Source organism: Anomaloglossus baeobatrachus, chromosome 1 (genome assembly GCF_048569485.1).
Source record: "Anomaloglossus baeobatrachus isolate aAnoBae1 chromosome 1, aAnoBae1.hap1, whole genome shotgun sequence".
NCBI classification, from domain to species: Eukaryota; Metazoa; Chordata; class Amphibia; order Anura; family Aromobatidae; genus Anomaloglossus; species Anomaloglossus baeobatrachus.
Window position 1 is genome coordinate 216,140,390 of NC_134353.1, and position 19,423 is coordinate 216,159,812.

The 19,423-nt window shown below is 42.5% G+C and overlaps 1 protein-coding gene across 2 annotated transcripts in view; it reads right to left on the bottom strand.

The window, feature by feature from the left end:
* Positions 1 to 1,215: 1,215 nt before the first annotated feature.
* MMAA (metabolism of cobalamin associated A) overlaps positions 1,216 to 19,423 on the bottom strand; it is a 41,161-nt gene continuing 22,953 nt past the window's right edge. For both annotated transcript variants that reach the window (XM_075335756.1, XM_075335766.1), the window contains 5 exons: positions 18,176 to 18,298; positions 15,752 to 15,922; positions 8,624 to 8,709; positions 7,419 to 7,568; positions 1,216 to 1,630 (listed from right to left, as the gene is read on the bottom strand). In XM_075335756.1, coding sequence (XP_075191871.1) covers positions 1,343 to 1,630; positions 7,419 to 7,568; positions 8,624 to 8,709; positions 15,752 to 15,922; positions 18,176 to 18,298 — 818 coding nt within the window. In that variant the 3' untranslated portion in view covers positions 1,216 to 1,342. The remainder of the gene's footprint in view (positions 1,631 to 7,418; positions 7,569 to 8,623; positions 8,710 to 15,751; positions 15,923 to 18,175; positions 18,299 to 19,423) is intronic.

The following is a 19,423-nucleotide window of genomic DNA, read 5'->3' on the forward strand; positions in this document are numbered from 1 at the left end:
AAGCTGGCAATGGTCAGATAGGCAGGTAGATTGGGTATACCATTGTAGGACAGCCTGTGTATTTATAACAATATCCAATTATGGATGGGAAATATTGGACTACAATAAAAAAAAATTAAGCAAAATAAAACAAATACGCTTGGATTGTGGCTTTTTTTTCCCCCTTCACAATCAGGCACCTGATGTAATGGCTGAGATCTGTGTAACTGTAAGCTGAGACTCCTCCAAGTGCTTTGCAACTTTGGTAACTAAGTATAGATCAAAAGTAAAAGATAAATACAAGGCCGGTCACTTAATAAAACGGCCCTCGTCACATAATTGAATGGCATCCCATCCTAGTTACGTGTCAGGATGGGCTGCGGTCTGAAGAAACACAGTTCGCAAGACCTGCCCCCAACTGCCAGGAGCACACATACCTCTGTGAGCCCCACAAGTATGTGGCAGAAGAAGAAATATATCTTTTCCGCATGGATGACTGAGGCTAGAAATAAAATGTCTTTGTGCTCAGTCTGCAAAAAGATTTATGTATTCTTTTGTCACACTGTTTCATTGGCCCATGGGAGGTATGTGTGCTTATAATACAGCTCCTGTCACTTGAATCACAGGTCTCGGGGGCAGTGTGCCTTCAGATTGCAGCCTGTCCTAACACCTGACTATGACGTGCTATCATTTAAATTATGCAACAGGGGCCATTTTATTATTACATTCTTGGATAACTTCTCAAGTTTAACAACCTAAACATTCACTTCCATATTGAGTGGTCAAAATATTGTGTCTGATATGCAGATTTGTATGCCTCATAGACTGCACCCATATAAATGTTACCAGATCAATTCTTACCTCTCAAAATGAATTGGATACCTGTTAATTTAGAAGCGAGCATAGCCCTGTATGTAACTCTTAAGGCCCCGTCACACACAGAGATAAATCTTTGGCAGATCTGTGGTTGCAGTGAAATCATGGACATATTGTTCCATTTGTACACAGTCACAAACCTGGCACTGATTGTCCACAATTTCACTGCAACCACAGATCTGCTGCAGATTTATCTGTGTGTGACAGGGCCTTTACACTCTTCCTGGGTCAGTTTGGTGATGGATCCAGCTGACCGGTCTGCTATCAATTATACAATATTCATGATATATTGCTGCTTATTTCAGCTTACAATCATGTTGTTAACTTTACTTCAATTTAAAACACATGAAATTAGGTATTTATTGTTTTTATTTAAAAAAAAAAGTTAAAAATGTAAATTACAATTGTATCACGAGTTTTCAAGAATATGACGATGAACATAAATAATGAATTTGTTCATTTTATTTACAAGGATGTATCTGATATTTCAGCTGCTTTCAGAAAACGCTTGGAGAAGCATGTCCGCTGCATGACCTGGTGACAAGACACCAGCGAGGACCTGCTCCTCCAGGAGAGGTATCTGATCCTTAACTGCAGGATGATTCCTAAAGTGCAGGAGCACATTTTCCTGAATGAGACTCCACATCCAGACCTTCTGCTGACTCCTGCGTCTGGCTAGAAGTTCTTCGCTTGTGACCATGGTGTTCTGAAAGTTCGTCATTTTTTTCCACAGCTCTTGGATGCCTTCTCCAGTCTTAGCAGAAATGCGTACAACCTGCAACAGACAGCATTTGAAGAAATTGGTAAAGCTGGGTTAGAACATGAAATGGTCCACCAAAGGACTAACTATAGTTTTTGAACGACATTTTTTTTTCATTTAAAGGGAATCTGTCACGTGTAAAAATGCTATAAATCTGTAGATGTGGGGTTAATCTGCATGTTAGGCTGGTTTCACACTACGTCTTTTTAACATCCGTTGAAAACGTTTTTTTAACGGAAGTACGGATCCTGTGCAAATCCGTTTTCATGTCAATGCATTTTCAATGGACTCGCGTCCACCTGCGTTTGCGTGCGTTTGCGTCCGTTAGACGCAGGATCCGTCCTTTTGCGTTATTTTAACATGTTTCAAAAACGCAACATGTAGCGTTTTTGAGCTCCGTCCAAATACTGCAAATTGCTGGATCCTGACTATAACGCACGGAAACGCAGGTGAACGCTGCTTGCTGATAGACAGGATCCTGCTTTTGGATATCTCTCTCTCTCTCTCTCTCTCTCTCTCTCTCCCCGAGCAGCTGACTCGTAACCAAGATAAATATCGGGTATCCAAGGCCAATGTTTACCTTGGTTACCAGCGTCTGCAGCTGTCAGAAGCCTCCTCCCAGTCTAGTTCCCCTCACTCCCGATCACATGACTCCTTTGCCCGCCCCTAAACATCCACTGCAGGATCCTGCAAAATAACATATGCGTTTGCATACGTTATTTGCTGTAAAAGCAGGATCCGTACTTCCGTTAAAAAAACCTTTTCAACAGATGTTAAAAAGACGTAGTGTGAAACCAGCCTTAATGGCATCTGAAATGTTCCTGACACATGCACCTTGAACCACAATGTTGGGAGGAAAAAACTTTAATCCTCCCGGCAGCGTTTGGGTTTAGACACGGGGACGGTGCCATTGCGGGTTCACTGCTCTGTGGATGGAGAGTGGAGGTTGTAATCGGGTTCCCCCGCCGCACTGAATGACAGAAGGTTCTAATGCTGAACGTCAGTCAAGTCTGCGGGGGGCACAGTTACAGCCACCGCTCACTATACACAGAGCGGTGACTGTGCCTGCGCCGGCACCGCCTGATCACTGCAACCTGAATGCCTCTGGGAGGATTAAAGTTCTTTTCCTCATGGCATCAGGGTTCAATGTTCAGGCACCGGGCGGGTTTCAAACGCTTTTAACCTGCAGATTAACCCAATATCTACTAGAGTACAAAAACACGATAGCATGCAGTTTTACTTTGAATAGATGTGATTGTGCAATTTTTATTCTTGGCTAAACATTGTTAATCAAGCTCTGTTCACTCCGGGTATTCTAGATTAAGGTTACCTAGTATTTTTGTGATAAAAGAACTAGAATTAGTGGATCATTATAGAAGATTGCCAAGCTTTCACTGTAACATGAATTAATTATGCAGGAATGTTGCAGATGCAAAAAACACTACCAAAGCTTTATCAACCCAATGCTCCCATTTTACAGACTGTAGTTGGCTGAACACGTCAAAGTTGGTGAGATTGGGTGGCTATCTAATGTGTATGGAAGACTTTCGAAGCTTCCCTGAAGAATTGAAGGTTCTATCAACCCTGGATTTCCAAGGGCCGTTCCTTCGGTTTTCTTTGATATAAGCCACTGAAAGAGAAGTCTTTCAGCAACTCTCACATAGGAAACACGGGAGTGTCCAGCTGAGCAGAGCACTCCTTTGTATGGAAGCGAAACAGGAGATAGATGTTGGCTGAACCTTACTTTAAAGAGTCTGTCAGCACAAAACAACTCTTCAAACCAAGCACAGCAACTGAATGCACCATTGGCAAGGCCAAAGAGTTCAATGCTTATCCATTTAGGTGGGAGTAGATAAATGGAAGACTAATAGGTGCGAAGGTGCACTGAACTGTTTCAAGGGTGCAGCAAGGGGCTGTGCTTGGTTTGAACAGTCATTTTATGCAAACTTATTCCCCTCAGATGGACTTTGTCACCACATAATGATTGTTTAAACAAAGTACAGGCATAAAGGCATGGCCAAACATTAAAGTGGACCCTCCCACCTTCTTGTTTTCCCCTTCTATTTCTATCCCTCCCCCTTTTTTTTGATTGACAGCTCTGGTCTCAGAGTCAGAAAAGATAAATGGAAAACAAGCAGGTTAGAAGAAGCCCTTAAATGTCTGGCCTTGCTATAATGCACTGAGCACCTGTACTTGGTTTGAACAGTCATTCTATGCTGACAGAGTGATAAATGTGATATATCTTGATAGATATGCAAGGACACAAAACAATGGCATGTCCTATTGATAAATGAGGCGCATTTTATTATGTGACATGTTTTCTAGAGCTTTCAAACACGTCTAGGGGAGCAAAGTGTCTAAACAGACAAAATATGGCACAAAACTAGGTTTTGCCACAACCAGAATTTAGGCACATTTTTCTTAGTTCCTCCACTGTTCATCTAAAATAAAAATATGAACATTACATGTCTTTTGTAACGGAAATGGAATGAAATTTGAAGGATGCAAGGATTTTAGGGTTCCCTATGTTTTTTATATTTTTTGTTTGATTCAGCAACATTCCCAAACCATTCGATCTTCAAGTCGAAAATCACCTAAAGAAAACATGATGGCAGTGTAAACTTGTTGGATGCAAATTTTGACCAAACTGCTGTTTACATTTTATCTTATTTCAATACCTTTTCTTCTTTACAATGCAAATGATACAATTCTGTAAGGATGTGATATAGTTGCAGTATGATAATATTTGTTCACTTATATAGCCAAAAATATACCCTTTAAAAATCAGCCTTTATTCAATTTAAGTTAAAAAATCACCCAATGTAAATCACATCAATATAAACAAAAATAGAAGAAAAAGGGAGGAGGGTATAGTGTTCACCCTAAAAATTTGAGGCAAATTTGAGGCATCACTGAGACGCACATGTGACCTCAATACGATAAGTGATATTGACTACCTCTTTTGTTTGGCTGCTATCAACTCCACTGTATCTTATGTATTGGCACACTATTTATTAAGTATTTGCACTTTAAAGGACAGCTGTACCTCAGTATATGAATTGTGAATGGGACTATGTGCATTAGATTTTAGTAGCACGTTGGCTCTTTAATCATATGCACTTCTATCCATTGATTGCTAATTTTTGCTTGTGCTTATCAACACAGAGGATAGAGGTTAACAACTAGGCTGCTTTTAACTTCGCTGCACTTCTATGCATTAGCACCTTATGTGATGGGCATTTACATCTTAGAGGACAGCTGTATCTAACCATGTGCACTGTGAATGGGGTTATGTGCATTTAACTATAGTAGCACTCTAGTTCCTGAATCATATGCACTTTGCACTTTTTTCCATTGATTGCCAATATTGTGGTAGCTCTCTTGTCTATATCTATCAATATTAAGGATAGGGGGTAGCAACCAGAGGTAGTCTTGTTGGGGTATCAGACACTTTATCTATATGGTTTGACCCCTTGTTGGTTTGGAGAATGTTATTAGGTCCCAATTGTGGTCTACTGTGGACTCGTTCCTATCCAACAATCAATATCAGCATAAATTGAGGGGTATTTGAGTATCTTTTTATCCTGTCCACTACATTAAGCATACCCTACCTATCTGTCCTTTAATATCATAACTGTCGGAAGGGCCTTATAGGGCTTCCTTAGGGACAGCCGCCGTTGAGTGGGGGCGCCATACTCGTATTAGGCCTAGGGTGCCGACCTCCGCGGTAGGTAGAGGACAGGAGGGAGGGGAAATTTTTAGGGTGAACACTATACCCTCCTCCCTTTTTCTTCTATTTTTGTTTATATTGATGTGATTTACATTGGGTGATTTTTTTAACTTAAATTGAATAAAGGCTGATTTTTAAAGGGTATATTTTTGGTTATGTAACACGTCCCTTTGTCAATATTATTTTGTTCACTTATATAGCACAATTAATTCCACAGCACTGTGTCCATCAGGGCTCACAATCTAAGGTCCCTATCAGTATGTCTTTGGAGTACACGGAGGAAACCCACACATTTTTTTTTTAATATCTCTGTGTTACGTACATTATTTCTCTCACACTCGCCCCAAACTCATCCAATTCTTCATCCTTTTCCCCCTCACTGGCTATTAAAAAAAAAATGTAAAAAATTATCAATCCCCCTACTCTGGACATTATGCCTCCTTCCCTTTTCTCCATTATTTTTTCTTTTCACTTAAGAAACTTAGGTTAAACCAAACCAAGAGCCTTCAAAGCCCTTAATAGGTTAAAGTCTTCTAGTTTCTTTAAGGCTCTGTGCCCACGTAGCGTATTTTCATGCAGTTACGCTGCGTCCTGCGTCCCCAGCACAATCTATGAAGATTGTGCCTAAACCATGCCCACAAGGCGTTATTAGAACGCAGAACTTCATCTGCTGCCAAATCGCTGCGTTCTAAAAAGCAACATGTCACTTCTTTCATGCACTTTGCATGCAGCCCCCGCTCTGTCGGAGGGGCTGCATCCAGAGTGCATGAAATCGGCTTTTCATTACGGACTGTTTCTGCAGTGATTTGAAGCGCACATGTGCTGTTCAAATCGCTGCAGAAATTTCTGCAGGGACAGAACGCAACGTGGGCACATAAGACTTGAAGGACTTCAACCCTCATCTTCTAAATGCAACTGAAATACATTTATTAAGATAAAGTCTGCTAGAATAATGGCCCTCGATCCCATAACATTTTAGTTAACAGCTAAACACTCCATCGAGGAAGCTTTATTCTACTTCTCCCATAAGAAGAAGAAACGAGAGAAGCCCCGGCAGAACTTCTCAGCTTCTCAGGGGTTGCAATCCTGCGTGTAACACTCCAAGGCCTGATAAGAATAGGAATCAAACCTTTGTGCTCGGGGTTACAACCCGCTGCCTTACTCTCGGCCACCTTACCAGTGATAATTCCCCGATGATTATTGTTCACAAACCACAAAGATATCGAAACTCTATATTTGGTCTTTGGCGCATAAACTGGAATAGTAGGAACTGCCCTTAGTCTTTTAATTTGAACTGAGCTGAATCAGCCTGGTTCACTTTTAGGCGATGACCAGATTTTCAATGTATTCGTAACTACACACGCAGTTGTAATAATTTTTTTATAGTCATACCTATTTTAAGTAGAGGTTTTGGGAACTGACTAGCTCCCCTGATAATTGGCGCCCCTGACATAGCCTTGCCCCGGATAAATAATATAAGCTTTTGACTCCTCCCACCCTCTTTTCTTCTTCTATTAGCTTCAGCAGCAGTGGAAGGCGGAGCAGGAACAGGATGGGCAGTTTATCGGCCCCTTGAGGGAAATTTAGCCCATACTGGCCCATCAGTTGATTTAACCATTTTCTCCTTACACTTGGCCGGAGTCTCATCTATTCTAGATGTAATTAATTTTATTACTACCACCTTGAATATGAAGCCCCCCTCATTAACACTATCAGATCCCCTTGTTTGTCTGATCTGTCCTAATTACAGCTACTCTCCTTCTACTTTCACTCCTAGTATTAGCTGCCGGAATCACTATACATACGGAGAACATACAAACTCCTGCAGATGTCGTCCTTGGTGGAATTTGAACCCAGGACCCCAGCGCTGCAAGACTGTAGTGCTAACCACTGAGCTACAGTGCCGCCCCCATAAGATCAGGGCAATGCCAATGACCAGGTGTAAAGAAAATGACTGTGGTTGAAGAATATAGTAATCTGCGTGTCAGTAGATGCATACGTAAGACATAGGCATAATCCCAGGTAAGGATGAAATCCGCTACTTTAATTGCCTCTTCCCGCTGTTCTGTTTACCTGAGGTTTCCAGGTCTTGGATCGCTTCCGCAGTAACTTTAAGGCGCTCACATACTCAGCCTGAATCTTCCTCGCAGGTACAAGCAAATCTCCATCAGCCTTGGTTATTGTAACTAGGTCAGCCATTTCAACTATGCCTCGCTTTATGCCCTAAGGGAAGACAGATCATTATGTACTTGAAATCCCGGCTGTTGCCCACTTTATCAATATGTCTGCACACTGGGGAGGCAGGAATTATGTGAAGTAGCCCATTAAAATTAAATTACTTACTTTTAGCCAGGCATAATAAGAAAAAAAATTACCTTAAAAGCGTCTTGTTATATTATTAAAACTAGTTAAAGGAAAAAAAATTGCCAGTGAATATAATCCTCTGGGAACGCTTATATCAGCTAAATTACAGCTCCATTACCCTTTAGTAATGTAGTGATATGAAAGCAGAAGTGTTACTGCGTCAGAAGACAATTGTGACATTCAGAGTATAGGAAAGCTGGGTGATCACCACATCTATCGTGGTAGCCGTATAAGTAAGCCAAAAAGTATCTACAAGTCATTCTAGAGACCTTCCATAAGATACTGGGGGACGGCCTTCTCCTGAATGTATGTTCGCCCTTTGTACATTATACAAACACGCCAACACCTGGTTCCAATCTGCGGCACACATTTCAGTTCCTCCATGATTGTAACAGGAAGGCAGAGGAGAAAGTATGAGTCTCCATAATCCAGATGAAGCCCTAAGCCGTGGGCTTGATTTGCATACTCGTTTGTGCAGCGTCTGTGACTTCCAGTGATTTAAAACATCAGTTCCAAACTAATGCCACATAAAACTTCCTGTGCACTACAGGAAGCAGACAGAGGTGAACGCTAATGCAAATTACAAGTCATCCAGCCTAACTCACATGGAACCTAAGTGATTGCTCCCATATGGTCAGCTTTCTGGAGCAAAGGCAGCTGATTTATATTCCTTGGCTAACCGGGTGGATAAATATTTAAAGAAGAGACACAACACAGAGAGAATTTATTGGAACCGATGCAGATTTAACAACATCGCTACAGGATATGTTCTCTTTTTTTTTTTATTTTGCTTCGTAATGTAATATATAGCAAATCCTGCATAATAATAAAAAGGAGGCACATTCTCTGGTAAATGTCAGCAACACAGACACCGCTCCAAGTCTACTTAATCTATATTCACAGAAATTATATACCTGCAACTCGTCGCCCCCTGCTGGTGGCAGCAGTAAAACAAACATGTCAACCATGTCAGCCACGGCAAACTCTGACTGTCCCACTCCTGCAGGATGACAAAATAAATGCCAATACTCAAACTGAATACATGGTACACAGGAATCTGGTTCAGGACATGCTCAGATCATACAATAGAGCAGAAGACAGGAGCAGTTCATACAGTAGAGCAGAAGACAGACATCACCAGTTCATACAGTAGAGCAGAAGACAGGAGCAGTTCATACAGTAGAGCAGAAGACAGGAGTAGTTCATACAGTAGAGCAGAAGACAGGAGCAGTTCATACAGTAGAGCAGAAGACAGGAGTAGTTCATACAGTAGAGCAGAAGACAGGAGCAGTTCATACAGTAGAGCAGAAGACAGGAGCAGTTCATACAGTAGAGCAGAAGACAGACATCACCAGTTCATACAGTAAAGCAGAAGACAGACATCACCAGTTCATACAGTAAAGCAGAAGACAGACATCACCAGTTCATACAGTAAAGCAGAAGACAGACATCACCAGTTCACACAGTAGAGCAGAAGACAGGAGCAGTTCATACAGTAGAGCAGAAGACAGGAGCAGTTCACACAGTAGAGCAGAAGACAGACATCACCAGTTCACACAGTAGAGCAGAAGACAGGAGCAGTTCATACAGTAGAGCAGAAGACAGGAGCAGTTCATACAGTAGAGCAGAAGACAGGAGTAGTTCATACAGTAGAGCAGAAGGCAGGAGCAGTTCATACAGTAGAGCAGAAGACAGACATCACCAGTTCATACAGTAGAGCAGAAGACAGGAGCAGTTCACACAGTAGAGCAGAAGACAGGAGCAGTTCACACAGTAGAGCAGAAGACAGACATCACCAGTTCATACAGTAAAGCAGAAGACAGACATCACCAGTTCATACAGTAAAGCAGAAGACAGACATCACCAGTTCATACAGTAAAGCAGAAGACAGGAGCAGTTCACACAGTAGAGCAGAAGACAGACATCACCAGTTCATACAGTAGAGCAGAAGACAGGAGCAGTTCACACAGTAGAGCAGAAGACAGACATCACCAGTTCATACAGTAGAGCAGAAGACAGGAGCAGTTCATACAGTAGAGCAGAAGACAGACATCACCAGTTCATACAGTAGAGCAGAATACAGGAGCAGTTCATACAGTAGAGCATACGACTTGAGCAGTTCACACAGTAGAGCAGAAGACAGGAGCAGTTCATACAGTAGAGCAGAAGACAGGAGCAGTTCATACAGTAGAGCAGAAGACAGGAGCAGTTCACACAGTAGAGCAGAAGACAGACATCACCAGTTCATACAGTAGTACTGTAAAAGTAACAGGCAACATTATCACCATATGCATATATCTGTCATTGTGCATTTAGATGAGTGGATTACAGCTTTTTTATTCAACTATATAGAAGTCCATGGACAACTATATACAAGTCAACCAATATTGATGGGAACAGAACGTTTTTTAAAGGGAACCTGTCACCAGAATTTTCGCTATTAAACTAAAAGAATCCCCTTCTGCAGCTCCTGGGCTGCATCTAGAAAGGTTCCTCTTGCTACTGGTCCCCCTTTCAGACCTCCATAACTTTATAAAATATTAACTTTTGCTATGGTAATGAGGTTTGCTGGCCACGGGGGCGGGCTGTATTTTGTCCATTATCCCCCCTCCTGCCGCTGTTCGCCGTCCCCCAGTATTCATTTACATAATTGAGGCCGCCTCCCTCATCTTCCGCAGTGCTCCTGAAGTCTCGCGCATGCGCAGTGGCACTATCGTGGGACAGCACTGTTTTCAAATCGCGAGAACCGGTGATGTTATTGCGCAGGCGCGAGATTATGGGCGGTGCTGTGAATGTCATCACCAGCGTCATCCAAGTACCCGCCCATAATCTCGTGCCAGCACTTTTACCTCTGCCTCTACCGCTAGGCTATGTGCACACAGTGCGTTTTTCGGGTGTGTTTTTGTTCAGAAAACTACATGAGTTTGCTTCACTAGCAAAGTCTATGAGTTTTCATTTTTGCTGTCAGCACACAGCGTTTTTTTTTAGCTGCGTTTTTGTGGGTGCCCTCAAACGAAGCATGTCAATTATTTTTGCGTTTTCCGCCCATTGAGTTCAATGAGATGTTCAAAAAAACGCGATGAAAAACGCAAATTGCAAATATAGCTGCGTTTTAGTGAGTTTCTATGACTAAAAACGCATCTATAAACGCAAGGGGTGGGTAGTAAAGTGACATGTACAGGAAGAGGATTCCTCCTGTTGGTAAACACAGAAGCGTGAATCTTCTTGGTACCGCCACCGCTGCTTCCACCTCCCGTCCGGTGTCATGTCCACTCCCGTGCGGCGCCATGTCCGGGCGGGAGGTGGAAGCAGCTGCGAAATCAAAAGTGAACAGTAGAAAAAAAAATGTCATACTCACCTGTCTGCAGACTCCCGACATGTCCGATAGCTACAGGAGCTGGCGGTGATCAGCTGATGCGGTCACCTGACGCATCAGCTGATCGTATAAGTGCAGTGGTGAGGCCGGCTTTTTACCGCCTGGCCGGCTTAAACTATCAGCTGATGCTGTCAGGAGACTTCATCAGCTTATTACCGCCGGGTCCTGCAGCGATCGGACGGGAGTCTGCACAGTAGTGAGTACTTGTTTTTTTTTTTTTGCACTGATGCATCAGCTGATTGTATAAACGTCGTTTATACAATCAGCTGATGTGTGATGTGATTCACATCCTTGAACCTTACACATTATCTGATCGCTTTGCCTTCCAGCAAACCGATCAGATGATATTGGATCCGGATTGGACGGCGCGGGACCCTTGACCCAGGATTACTGCGGAGGGGGAGGGGTTCTTTATTTCAATAAAAATTGAGTCACTAATTGTGTTGTGTTTTATTTCTAATAAAAATATTTTTCTGTGTATTGTTTTTTTTTATCTTTACTAGAAATTCATGGTGGCCATGTCTAATATTGGCGTGACACCATTAATTTCGGGCTTAGGGCCAGCTGATAATATACAGCTAGCCCTAACTCCATTATTACCCAGCAAGTCACCCGGCATCAGGGCAGCTGGAAGAGTTGGATACAGCGCCAGAAGATGGCGCTTATATGAAAGAGCCATTTTCTGGGATGGCTGCAGACTGCAATTCGCAGCAGGGGTGCCCAGAAAGCTTGGGCACCCTGCACTGCGGATTCCAATCCCCAGCTGCCTATTTGTACCTGGCTGGAATCAAAAATTGGTCGAAGTCCGTGTAATTTTTTTTTTTAAATTATTTCATGAAATTCATGAAATAATTGAAAAAAAAAAAAAAAAAAAAGGGCTTCCCTATATTTTTGGTTCCCAGCTGGGGGTTGGGGGCAGCCCGTACCTGCCTGTTGTACCTGGCTAGCATACAAAAATATGGCGAAGCCCACGTCATTTTTTTGGGAGGCAAAAAACTCCTGCATACAGTCCTGGATGGAGGATGCTGAGCCTTGTAGTTCTGCAGCTGCTGTCTGCTCTCCTGCATACACTAGTGGATGGAGCATGCTGAGCCTTATAGTTCTGCAGCTGCTGTCTGCTCTGCTGCATATACTAGTGGATGGAGAATGCTGAGCCTTGTAGTTCTGCAGCTGCTGTCTGCTCTCCTGCATATACTAGTGGATGGAACATGCTGAGCTTGTAGTTCTGTAGCTGCTGTCTGCTCTCCTGCATACACTAGTGGATGGAGCATGCTGAGCCTTGTAGTTCTGCAGCTGCTGTCTGCTCTCCGGCATACACTAGTGGATGGAGTATGCTAAGCCTTGTAGTTCTGCTCCCCTTGCCTCTCCCTCCAGCATACAGTCCTGGATGGAGCATGCTGACCCTTGTAGTTCTGCAGCTGTCTGCTCTCCTGCATACACTAGTGGAGAATTAAGAACATATTGAAGAAGGAAATGACAGACATTTTTTTTTTCAACAATCTGTAATGGCATTGTTCATTCATGCAAAAACGCAGCAAAAAACGCGGTAAAAACGCATGCTTTTTTTGCCACGTTTGTCGCGGGTGCGTTTTTAGTGCGTTTTTTGCGGCAAAAAACGCACAAAAAAGCAACGTTAAAAAAACGCAGTTTGTGAACTTACCCTTAAGCGCTTAACGGTAGAGGCTGAGGTAAAAGCGCGGGAATGAGATTATGGGCGGTTACTTGGATGACGCTGGTGGTGACATTCACAGCGCCGCTTATAATCTCGCACTTGCGCAATAACATCACCGGCGCTCGCGATTTGAAAACAGTGCTCAGTCCCGCGATAGTTTCACAGCGTATGTGCGAGATTTCAGGAGCACTGCGGAAGATGAGGGCGGCAGCCTCATCTATGTAAATGAACACTGGGGGATGGTGAACAGCGGCAGAAGGGGGATAACAGACGAAATACAGCCCGCCCCCGGGGCCAACAAACCTCATTACCATAGCAAAAGGTAATATTTTATAAAGTTGTTATTTAGGTCTGAAAGGGGGGGCAGTAGCAAGATTAACCTTTCTAGAACGCAGCTCTAGTTTAATAGCGAACATTCTGGTGACAGGTTCCCTTTAATTCCGTCTCCAATTAGCAATGTTATTTGGCACCACATTACCGTTTACACAGGCTGTTTTGTGCTGCCAAAATGGACGGATTCACAGCCTTGTGTCTCTGTCTATACTGCATGGACCAACTGCAGGTCATTGCATAACGGACTACGACACATGAATGTGTGACTATAGGCACACACAGATTTTAACATCTGATCACATGACTAATGAGCATTTTTTTGTCAGGCGACCACCAGAATGTTTATACAAGCCAGTATATGGGAACATTTGAAGATTATAGGCCCATTCAAATGCACCTTTACATATGAACAATACTGGGTGGAGATGGAGAGTCGAAGTCTGGTGCTAAATAAATGAATATAGCAAAAAACTAATACAGTGGATTTCTAGCACTGGGCTTATAAATATGCATAAGTAATTACCTTTGGTTTTATTAGCATGCGTAAAAAAATTTGATGAAAGACTACCAAATATTTAGGATGCTGGGGCTTATAGAAAACACAGGAGGCTCTAAAAGCACCACAGTTTATGAAACCCATCCACACACAAAGTGAGGAACAAAATCTGGATAAGGCTAGTTTCACTCTTTTTTTTGGTACATGTTCTCTCCATTATTTTTGCTGATAAATCTCAGGCCCATTATTATCTGCCTTTTCACCAATGCAAGTCAATGGCTCCATGAAATAAAAAACAGAGAGCACATGGATGTCAGCTGTGTGCTGTCCGTATTGTACTTTAACTGTGTAAGAAAAGCTAAGAATTTTTTTTCCTTCATTTGTGAAAAACAGATGCAACAAGGATTGTAAAAATTGACACAAAATTGGATCAAGCACACTGAAAAAACATGGACCACTTTTCATGTATGAGGGAAAAAAAAGATGTGTGAAACCAGCATAAGATCATGTCCATTTAAATAGCAATAAGCCTTAAAGGGAATCTGTCACCAGGTTTTTACTACCCCATCTGAGAGCAGCATAATGTAGAGACAGAGACCCTGATTCCAGCAATGGGTCACTTACTGAGCTGATAAAATCAATGTTTACTCTGCTGCAGATATAGCAGTTATACAGAGCTCATGAATATGCTGGACTACAGGACAGCACGCCAAGTAGTCCTCTAATGATAATCTCCTGCTGATTAAAGAGTGATTTTATCAAAACTACACTAAGAAGTCCAGTAAGTGACACGTTGCTGGAATCTGGATCTCTGCCCCTACATTATGCTGCTCTCAGATTAGGTAGCAAAAACCTGGTAACAGATTCCCTTTAAATTCTTTGTCTCACAGACAAAATACATTTTAATCAATAAATCTTACAATCCACAATTGGAGGTTTTTAAAAACATGTTCCTGTGCTGAAAAAATCTTAGTGCCCCTGCTATGTACTGTGTAATGGCCATTTCTGACCATACAGGGACATGGTGTGATCATACCACAGCTCCTGGGGAGGGGAGGAACTGAGTCTATACACAGGAAAGTAAGGGATCAAAGCTGCTGGTTTCTGTCAAGAAAGACATGTTTAAAAATAGGCAGGGAAATGTTTTACCTCACAGAAAGAATCAGCTGTGATCCCATGTTGTGCTATCTTTATACTCTTATTTCCTCCCCTGTCCAGGAGATGTGGTATGATCAGACCATGTCCCTGCACAACCATTACACAGTACAAAGCAGGGACACATATATCAAATCAAATCTTTATTTTTATATAGCGCTAACATATTCCGCAGCGCTTTACATACATCAGGAAGACTGTCCCCATTGGGGCTCACAATCTAACGTCCCTATCAGCATGTTTTTTGGAGTGTGGGAGGAAACTGGAGAACCTGGAGGAAACCCATGCAAACACGGTGAGAACATACAAACTCCTTGCAGATGTTGTCCTTGGTGGGATTTGAACCCAGGACCCCAGCGCTGCAAGACTGCAGTGCTAACCACTGAGCCACCGTGCTGCCATATATAAGATTATCTCCGCACAGGAGCATTTTTTTTTTATTAACAAATCCAATTGTGGAACTTATTTTTATTCCAAGGACCATTGATTAAAATGAACTTTGTTAGTGGGACTACCACTTTAAAAGTAAAAAACAATGGGAACTTGTGAGCAGTCAGCATCGGCCAACCGTATTGGATGACACCATTATGATGCATATTAGTATTATTGATTTTTGTTTCTGTAGTTAAATGGTTAATGAAAAGACCAATTCAAATTGCTGAGAGCTGTCTCATTCTCTATGTGGTAGGTGAGTGCTGTGAAGGCTAAGAACACCATTGTCCCAAAATTCAGAGCACACTAAGATGATGTACCCAACAGTACACACCTCACTAAAGCCCATACTAATGGTCCTCCCAGAATGTGACCAAATTGGTTATCTGCAATGGTGTGTCATACCTGAATTTAATAATGATTAAAGGATTCCATGGCCCTCAAATAAGTTGCTCAAGGTCAGATCTAGTGTAGGAAAGTAATTAGCAAGAAGTGTAATGAAAATGCAACACAACCATAAAAAAGCCTGCACGGGTTATAACTTGGCCAACATCAAGGAGCTCTCACTTTTTTCTTACCTACAGTTTCCACAAGGACAATGTCGTATCCGGCACTCTCGCACAGCAGAATGGCTTCATTAGTTGTTCGTGTGACCCCTCCCAAGGTCCCTCTGGTTGGAGAGGGTCTGATGTACGCATTCATGTCTCTGGACAGCTCAGTCATTCTTGTTTTATCTCCAAGAAGAGAACCTAAAATGCACAAGAAAATTACTTAGTCTTCAGCTTCTCAGTGAACAAAGTCTGTGTCTATCTAACTGTAATGCCAGGGATCTCCATAGAGAATTTAGGGCAATTCTCCCTAAGAAATCAACACCCTTAGGATCCACTACATAGGTGATAACTGCTAAGTCGGTACAGGCTTCTCTGCTTAGCCACCTCCCAACTGAATGAAGCCAGCTCCATTCACTACCTATGAAAACGATCGGCTTTCTTTATCAGTCCCATAACCTTTTAATAGTGCGGCAGTGCGATGCATGACCACCACTCCATTCAAACACAAGACCCCCATATTGACAATCCATGGTGCTCTCAATGGTGTGACCCTGTCAGGTTAGGCTGCTTTCACACTACGTTTTTTTAACATGCGTCATGAACTTTTTTTGCTGGAAAAGTGGATCCTGTTTTTACAAAGAAACGCATGCAAACGCATGTGTTATTTTGCAGGATCCTGTCACTTGAAGTTTATGGGCGGGCATTGAAGTCATGTGATCGGGAGTGAGGGGAACTGACCGTGATAGACTGAGAGCCGGCATCTGACAGCTGCAGACACTGGTAACCAAGGTAAACATCGGGTAACTAAACGAAGTGCTTTGCTTGGATACCCGATATTTACCTTGGTTACGAGCGTCCGTAGCTGCTAGGAGCCGGGCTGCCTGCTCCCTGCACACGTAACCAAGGTAAACATCGGGTAACTAAGCGAAGCGCTTTGCTTGGTTACCCGATATTTACCTTGGTTACGAGCGTCCGCCGCTCTCAGGCGGGGGAGAGAGAGGGGGGAGAGAGGGAGGGGGAGAGGGAGACTGATCACGCCAGGCCGGTTTCTGGGCATGCTCAGTAGAGCAAGCAGGATCCTGTCTATCAGCATGCTAGCGTTCACATTGCGTTTGCGTGCAGTATAGTCAGGATCCAGTGAAAAACAGTATTTGGACGCAGCTCAAAAAGGCTACAAGTAGCGTTTTTGAAAAAAGTTAAAAAACTGCAAGTCGCTGGATCCTCACTATAACGCACGCAAACGCATGTGAACGCATGTTGGCACGAGTCCATTGCAAATGCATTGAAATGAAAACGCATTTGCACTGGATCCGTTTTTGCGTTAAAAAAACGTTCATGACGCATGTTAAAAAAATGTAGTGTGAAAGTAGCCTTAGCGGTTATTTGGCATTACCAGAATACCCCTTTAATTTCAATCAAATCAAGACTGACAGATATAACAGCACACAAGTGCTTTTATCCAGCCCTCCTAGACACCTGAATGCAGTGGACCCTCTTTCTTGTCTACTGCAGCATGACAGACAAGGTTTACCATTCAGGGGTCCAGGAAAAATGGGTAACAATGTATGAGGGAATGGAAATAATAATCACCTTCCCAAAATAAGATTTAATAACAAAATGGCAGTCTAGGGTCTCAAGTACATGAAAAAGGCCACATTTTTTCATACAAAGGTGACACTTCTGAATACTGATTATACAGGTTGTATGACCAGGAGCTGAGCAACCACTGCACCCGAAGGTTGCCATGAGAGAGACCGTCACCATGACCCTCCGCACTGACCCAAGTATGCTGCTATATATGACGGGGGAGGGTATTTTGGCAGCAGGTCTACCCTGAAACCCAATACTGGAATGTAAACAACAATATAAAAGTACAAGACAACCAGACATGTCACAACTTCTCCAACAAAGACGCGATAAAACAAATCTACATCTGAGCCCAAACAACGGCTCACAGGGGCCATATGAGGTGAAGTCCTAATACTGAAGCACGAAAAAGCCAAAAGGTGGCACTCACAATGTGTTTTAATCTTTTTTTTTTTTTTCTCATTGTCCCAAAAAAGGTTCCGATAAAAAAAGGCAATGGCCAATTCAGGCCCTGCAGAGCTTCATCTTTGCCTTCAGATGACGTGCTGCACATCAAATGGCAGTATCTTCATTATGACAATGAGAAATAAAGGATCTACATACTCTTTGTGCGTCCACAATGCCAACTTTACACCTTCTTAAATGGTTACTGAAGGCCTAACATTGCCTTATGGATGGGGCATCCGTGGCACCACGCTCCCATAGACTACATGGTTGGGCCTACAATCTCCAATAAAGCCTGAATGAAGTCTCTTTTTGGAACCTAATCTAGGTCCATATTTAGTCCTGCAATGTGGGATAAAGATTTCAGTAGATTTAGTGTTCTCAATCAGCGCTGTGAGTAAAGACAATCCTTCAACTTACCACCACTAGTGCTGGAGGAAGGATCAACAGCTAAAACTGCAACTTTATGTCCCAGTCCTGTCAGCATTTTCCCAAAGTATTCAATAAATGTCGACTTGCCAGCGCCGGGAGGACCGGACAGACCTGTGGCCAGAATGACAAAAAACAAAAATACACTATATATTTGGTATATACATCCTAGCATACAGCCACCGGGAGATGTAGACAGAAGTGTAGACATGAGGTGTGTTGTGGCTGTTCTGGCAGTCCACATGAATCAGTCATGGTCACACAGTCATTTTCTTGTCCTAACACAATAGATTTTTATCCCTAATAGAAATCTCAATCTAAGGTTAGGAATTGATTTTAAGAACATTTTTGTTTCATTAAACCCCTAATAACATGTAGGGCTTTTGATGCAGCAAAAAAGCTATAGATCATAACATGTGACTACACCCTTATTAAGCACAAAGCCTCTAATGAGGGGGTACAAATCCTCGCCAGGTCCAAGGGTCACATTGTCAGATTGGAATTGATTCCAAGGACTCAATTAGACATACAGCAGTGTTAAGATCTAGGATATTCATAAAATCTTGTAATTAAATGCCACATAAGTCAAATATTTGCAATTCGCAATACTCACACCTATCAAAAAAAATAAGCCACCTTTTCGCCTGATTACGCTTTACCATAGAAGAGACCATTCATGTAAACTGCACTTAAAGGGAATCTGTTTTTGCTATTCAATCTAACAGCAGCAAAATATAGCGCAAGAGAGCCTGATTAAAGGGGTGTGTCACTTATTACACTGTGTGCTGTAGTTTCAATACAATCAGTATTTTATCAGCAAGAGATTATCACTGGAGGTCTATGTCTCAGGTCTATGTCTCAGTCAGGCTAATCTGTGTAACCCTGCCCCTAACACAAATTGGCAGCATAGTACCCAGGAATTTACTAAAATGGGTCCTCCTTCAAAATTATATTGACGAGAGCTTCATTAAAGTAAGTATTCCTTTATGGAGTGCTGCCCATTGGTCAGGAGACCAATTCTGCTAACATTTTGGGGTTGCAGAGAGGGGCGCATATTAAACTATAGGTACTTATCTAATCTTGCTCTGCACTATACCAAACTGTTTCTTTCTGACAAGGAATATAAATGTCAGAAACCAGATCCAGGCAAGCATGTCTATGACCAGATGGTTGTGTGCTGCATAGAACAGCATTGTGGAGCGGTTTTCCCTCTGTGGGCTTCATATCCAATTGCGGTTT